Below are 6,813 nucleotides of genomic sequence, written 5' to 3'. Positions count from 1 at the left end.
ATCGTAACTGTACCAAGACTTCTTACTGGAAGGTGGTTCTGGTGTCAGCCGGTGGATGAGGCTGTAGGTGTCAGCCGACTTCGCACATTTGATGTAGTCGGTTTCTTTTTTATCTGCTAGATATAAACGGACGGAAGGGGGAACACGTCTCAAGAATTCCTCAACTAGCATGAGGTTGACGAGTTCTGCAAATGTAGAGACATGTGCTGCTTCCAGCCATTTCATGAAATATCTTTTCTTGGTATTGGCAAATTCTAGAAAGGTGGTGGTACTTGCCTTTAGATAGTCATGGAATTTTCGTCTGTAGCTTCGGTGGAGAGAAGGTAGGCGTCCAGAACTGCTTGCTTCAGGGTCTGGTAGTCTTTCTCAGATGCTAAGGTACTGAGAGTAACTGCAGCTCTACCTGTAAGATGCACTCTGAGAAGGGTAGACCATTGATCAGCAGGCCAGCTAAGTTTATTAGCTAGGGTCTCAGAGGTGGTAAAAAAGACATCAATCTCTATCTCAACGAATGGTGGCATTAACTTACTTGCATGGGAGACATTGAAACTTACTGGAAGACTAGCGGTAGCTTGCTAGCGTTGAGTGTGGTGTGAAGTCTCCAACGTGAGTTCTTGTTGACGACATTCTATAACCATATCCGCTTGCTGTTTGTCATGCTCGCGTTGTATCTCCAGGTGGCGTTGTTTTGCTTCAAGCTGTACTCGCTCACGCTCACGGAGTAGTGCAGTCTCACGTTCCTGTTCTTCTTTCCTGATTGTAGCTTCCTCTTTCCTAATTTGTAGAGCTTCTTTCGCCAGGGCAGCCTCTCTTTCTTGTTCTTCTTTCCTCACGGCGCCCTCTCGTTCTAGTTCTTCTTTCCTCATTGCAGCTTCTCTTTCCCTCAGGGTCGTCTCGCGTTCCCTCATTTGAGGAGCTGCTTGCTGTTGCTCCCTCTCGAGCTTTGTGAGTTCGAGTTTGAGTTTCACAGTTGCCAAATCATGTTTATCTGCAATAGAGTGAGTTTCGTGAGTTTCAGAGTCAATTGTCCCTTCATCTAAGAGGTAATCCATAATTAAGTTATGCAATTTATTTTTGTTGGCTCCATGGGGAACATCTAGTTGATACTCGTGTGCAAGAGTTTGTAATTCGGTCCTCTTGGCATGACATAAGGTCCCTATTTCACCTGCTGGATCGTTACGAAAAGCTTGGAGACGAAACATGGTGAAAGATAGCAAATAAATGTACAACGAATATAGTTGTGATATGGTAAATGTCAGAAACAGGATAACGTGGCAACTGGTAACTATCCTGTGGAATTTTAATCTTTAACAATTAACGTTAATTTAAGGATGGTAAATGATTAGTCAATCAAAATCGCAGGAAATCTTGTACCCGGTACTCAATGTAAGAGAATAAGGGCAAGAAAATCCTACTAAATAAGTGAAAATGAGTTTCTGAAACAAATGAAACATTTAATTGCTCCAAAAGTGAATTAGGTAGTCCAAGAATGTAATATAGAGAGTTTTTTCACGTTTTTCATGTAGTGTGATTTTAAGTAAAACTAATCGAATTTACTATTATTTCGAAACTACCTCATGTTTTCTCACTATTTGTGATTTGGTCTACAACTCTCAGAGATTCGCATAATACTGTGTTTTTAAGAAGGTTTTGTTGCATTTTGTTTTGTACTAAAAGTGCATGCCCATGCAGCTGATCCCCCCTCTCCACGCCACCGATGTGATCCAAGGGAAGGGCAGGCGCCGATACACTTGGTACCAGTACTCACCTAGTTGTACTCACCTAGTTGTGCTTGCGGTGGTTGAGCTCTGGCTCTTTGGTCCGCCTCTCAACCGTCAATCAACAGGTGTACAGGTTCCTGAGCCTATTGGGCTCTATCATATCTACACTTGAAACTGTGTATGAAGTCAGCCTCCACCACATTGCTTCCTAATGCATTCCATTTGTCAACCACTCTGACACTAAAAAAGTTCTTTCTAATATCTCTGTGGCTCATTTGGGAACTCAGTTTCCACCTGTGTCCCCTAGTGCGTGTGCCCCTTGTGTTAAATAGCCTATCTTTATCAACCCTGTCGATTCCCTTGAGTGTGGGAAAAACCTGCTGGGATTGATATAAGAGGAGACTACCAGGGACTTGTACTGAACTAAATTAAAAATTTACTGTCTGCAAATTAATTCAACTAAAATCTCTAGCTAGGGTTGTAAATCCTAAATCCTCTTTTCCTAATGACAGACTGTGGGCTGTAAGGGACAGGTGGGGTGAATGACTTAGTTGATAGAAGTTCCAATCCACCTGTAGACAGGGATCTCACATCAGCTTGTATTTTATACAAGGATAAGATTTGATAAATTCAGTTATATGACTGAACACTGGCTCTGTTTAAATCAGGGATTTAAACATACATAGTCTAACCTAGTACCATAACTTAACAGCCAATATGTACTTATACTATAAACAACAAATTAAATTGTAAAAGTATAATAAATGACCTTAAATGTAGTCTAAATACTGTCAAGTACTAGAAATTATATTCAATTAAATGAACTTATATGATAACTTAAAAATAACTAAGCAAGCTATTGATAACTTAATTTATATATTCAAATATATATGCAGACATATTCAATTTATATGATACAGTTAGCTTGACTGAATCTTTTCCAAAACTATGGACACTTGTGAGGTTTTTACTTATTGAGGCTGAATTATTTTCTGACACAATGGACACCCATGAGGTTCAGTGCTTGGATAAGATTCACAGCTACACTACAATTTTAATAAACTTACTGAAATGTGAGGCTTAGCCTCGCTTTTTAACCAACAGACAGATTTATAGGATATTAAAGTTACACAAGCATACAATTGGCCAATCATACACCAAATAACCCTCAATATACTTCTCTGCCAGTCGGGGTGCCTGTCTGACAAGTTTGCCAGACTGATTAACTCTCTTGTCGAGTTTAGGCACTATATTTTGCTACAGCGTTGCTGTATGATGATCTGGTAGCGTTGCTACTTGGATTTTTCTTTAACTGCGTTGCAGAAGAATGATATGATAAAGATAAAGAATGAAGGTGGAGGAAACCGTGTCACCGTGATCTCCACTATACACTCTTATTTTATGAATGTTCTATGATTTTCCTTGTAGATATTGTCCAGGTACTCCCCCAGTTCTAGAGAGTATTCACTGGCGATAAAAAATATTAGATAAGGTGTCCTTGAGCTGGTAATGTTCGCTAAGGATCAGTCACTTGTTCACTCATTTGTAAACAAACGCGGAGTGCCGCTGGGCTGTTGGTGGGCGCTTCACTCCCCCCATCGCCCTGCCATGCTCTCTGAGCACGGTAGCCTTCAATGAATATTGATTGATTATTTTTACAGTCTAGACTTATGATTAAGATAAGATGTGATTATAATATAATTAGATATAAGATTTAAAGATTATAAGTAGTATTTGAAAGTACCACTGAATCTTATTAAGGATTCGATTTTTAATCCTACCGGATGTTGAATCAATGTTCCAATAGTTTTTTAATTAAGAAGTCCTTCTAGAAGCTTCTGGATCCTTGAGAAATCATGTACAAAGTCACGTAGGCATCAAAAGGGCCCCTGTTGCGTACGTGTTCATGGTGCCATTGTCATCTAGGATCAAGCTATATAATGATTTTGATACGATTTAGATACGATTTTGATATGATTTAGATATGATATAGAAATTATACATTTCTTAGATGATTATTAGATATGGTGGGTAAAAATTTCCCACATCTTCCAGAGGGAGAGAACTGGCACAGAGTCCAATACTTAGGACAATAGTAACCATATGTATTCATTTACTCTCCATTGGATTGATAATACAAGTGCAAATTTTGCTTGCACTTTTGTGCTGCTGTCCGTTGTGGACGATTGTGTCTGTTAGGAGTCTGTGGGTCTTGTGGAGTTAGAGTGTCTTGAGGTCTCTCAGGATCTAACTGCAGCTGGCTCACTGATTCCATGTGGATGAGTTTGTCCAATGTCTTCAGTGACGTTGTTCCTTTAGACAGGATTTTGACTATTCTCAAAATCCCCTGACTATCTGGATGGACTGAGACAACTTTACCTAATGGCCAGTCAGCCCTAGGGCCATCACTGTCTACCAAGACAATATTGCCAGGTTGGAGATTAGATATATTATGTGGGACATTGGCCCCATAGTGATGTTCTCGTAGAGATGTAAGATATTCTTTTGTCCAAACATCATTCCATTTTTGGATTATGCTGGACAGATGCTTATACCCCTGAACCAACTCGCTCTGACCCACATATGAGGGATCTCTGATCTCATCATCCGCTAGAGATGGTACTGGAGTCAGAAGTCTTCCATACATTAGGTGGGCAGGACTTAACGGCTCATGTTGAGTAGGATCCTCAGACAAGTAAGTCAACGGCCGGTTATTCACCCTTGATTCTATTTCCGTGATTACTGTCTGGAGTTCTTGAAGATTGATTTTCTGACGGTGTAGAGATTTTCTCAAGGATCTTTTTACAGTTCCTATTAACCGTTCATAAAATCCTCCGTGCCATGGGGCTCTCGGAGGGATAAATTTCCATCTGCAATGACGCTGTTCCAGTGTGGAAGTAACTGCAGGATGGGAACAGATTTCCCGTAGACATGCTTCTCCAGCTACCAAGTTTGCTCCGTTATCTGAAATCATCAGCTTAGGGCATGATCGGCGTGCTGCGAATCTGCGGAAAGCTTGAATAAATGATTGAGCAGTCATATCGGGTGTTACCTCTAGATGTACTGCCCTGGTGGTAGCACAGGTGAACAGACAGATGTATGCCTTGATAGGTTGCTTATCTGCAGTCCCTGTTAGATATATTGCTCCTGTATAATCTACTCCTGTCGTTTCGAAAGGTTGTAGATGGACCACTCGTTCCTTTGGCAGGGGTGGTGGCCCTGGATAAGAGCAAGTTCTTGCATCGTACCTTCGGCATATCATGCAATTCTTCAAGATTGATTTGACTGACTGTCTTCCCTGAGGAATCCAGTACTGCTGTCTGATTTGTGTGAGTGTGTCTAACACTCCTCCATGTTTGATGATTTGTTGATGTGTATGTAACACAATCAACCTTGTGATCCAATGATTTTTTGGTAAAAGCCATGGATGCACGGTATCTAGATTGATATCTGCGTGTTTAAGTCTCCCTCCACAACGCAGAATGTTGTGATTTTCTTGGTCTATCCACAGACCGAGATTGTGTTTTAACTTATGAGGAAGATTTTCATAGTTATTCCCATAAGTTTCTCTCTGGGCTTGTCTTACCCAATAGAGAAGTGCATCTGGAAAAGTGTATTTTATACCTTTTTTCCTGAGATAATGAAACACGTTCTGTGTTACATTGATTAATTTGATGAGCGAGGAGTAACGAGTACAATCCAAGACTGATATTTGAGCTTGCTGCCTGGTGGTAGTTATGGTTTGTGTCGTAATGACGTGTGGCTTTTGTTCAGGCCAACTACCATTCACTAACCATCGAGGCCCATGAAACCAAATATCTGCCTTTGCAAATTGTTTAAATGTCATACCTCTTGATAAGAGATCAGCTGGATTATCCTTTGTTGGTACATGCAACAATTGAAAGCCTGCGGAAATTTCTTTAATTTCCGAGACGCGATTTTTTACATATGGAGTTGGACAGTTGTCGTTTCGTACCCATTGTAAGACAGCTTCATTGTCAGACCATATAATGACATCTTTGATGTTCATGGCAGACAAGACTTGTTTGATATGTACTGCTAAGCGTGTTCCAGTTAGCAGTGCTGTTAGTTCCATCTGAGGCAAAGTCCTCTTTTTTAATGGAGCGACTCTGGCCTTAGAGGTGATAAGATATGATTGATTAGAAGTCACTAAGTAAGCACAAGCTCCAAAAGCTTTGGCTGACGAGTCTGCGAATACATGTAGTGATACTTCTTCATTTTCCTCGACTATGTGTCTCGGAAAGATTATCTTTTCAACTAAAGTTTGTTCTTGAGCTACTTCCATCCAAGCTTTTTGTAACTGGATTGGTAGTTGATCATCCCAACCAACCTTAGCCTTCCATGCTTCTTGCACCAATAAACGCCACTTGATAGTCAAAGGATTTAGTAGACCAAGTGGGTCGAATACTTTGCTAACTTGTGAAAGCAAATCCCTTTTTGTAGTGATGTTGTAATTTACTGGCACAGATTTGATCGATATTGTGTCCGAGATTAAATCCCAATCCATACCTAACACCTTTTGTGATTCTGGTACGTGATATTCAGGGTAATCTCTTGCTATTTGATTATTCAATGTTGCATTATTAGAGGCCCAAGATTGTAGTGGCATGTTGGCACCTTGTAGCTCCTTGTTAGCCTCTTGATATAATTGTAACAGTTCAGTAGTACTGTTAACTGTCCCTTGAAAATTATCTACATATAGATTTTGACTGATTTCAGTCTTACAGGGACTTGATGATTTCTTCAGATGAGTATCTAGAGTTGCTTGCAACAGAAATGGACTGCTTGTTGCGCCGAAAAGAACTGAAGAGAATCTGAAAGTCACTACAGGACTATTGACATCTTCTGGGTTCTCTACCCATAGAAACTTAGTGAAGTCTCTATCTTCTTCTTGTAAGCCAACTCTTAGAAAGGCCTTACTTATATCTGCTGAATACGCATATTTGTTAAGTCTAAACTTCAACAGTATGTCATACAATTTCTGAGTTAGACTTGGACCTGTTTGCAAACAATCATTTAGACTGGTTCCTTGGGGTCCAGATTTAGAGCTACAATTAAAAACTATCCGTAA

At 40.2% G+C, this 6,813-nt stretch overlaps 1 protein-coding gene across 1 annotated transcript; it reads right to left on the bottom strand.

Annotated features, from left to right (window-relative positions):
- Positions 1 to 2,088: 2,088 nt before the first annotated feature.
- On the bottom strand, positions 2,089 to 6,047 carry LOC138353669 (uncharacterized). Its single transcript, XM_069306853.1, has 2 exons — positions 2,789 to 6,047; positions 2,089 to 2,293 (listed from the first exon to the last, which is right to left on the bottom strand). Exon 1 carries the CDS (start codon positions 6,025 to 6,027, stop codon positions 3,835 to 3,837), a length of 2,193 nt encoding a protein of 730 aa, XP_069162954.1. The 5' UTR covers positions 6,028 to 6,047; the 3' UTR covers positions 2,089 to 2,293; positions 2,789 to 3,834.
- Positions 6,048 to 6,813: the final 766 nt, after the last annotated feature.

Source organism: Procambarus clarkii, chromosome 59 (assembly GCF_040958095.1).
Source record: "Procambarus clarkii isolate CNS0578487 chromosome 59, FALCON_Pclarkii_2.0, whole genome shotgun sequence".
In the NCBI taxonomy this organism is placed as follows: domain Eukaryota; kingdom Metazoa; phylum Arthropoda; class Malacostraca; order Decapoda; family Cambaridae; genus Procambarus; species Procambarus clarkii.
Note: the sequence above shows the minus strand (reverse complement) of the source record. Positions and strands in the feature narration are given on the sequence as shown.

Excerpts from the sequence above, each read along its gene's own strand:
- LOC138353669 (XM_069306853.1), bottom strand. The coding sequence starts at position 6,027 with ATGGAAGTAGCTCAAGAACAAACTTTAGTTGAAAAGATAATCTTTCCG.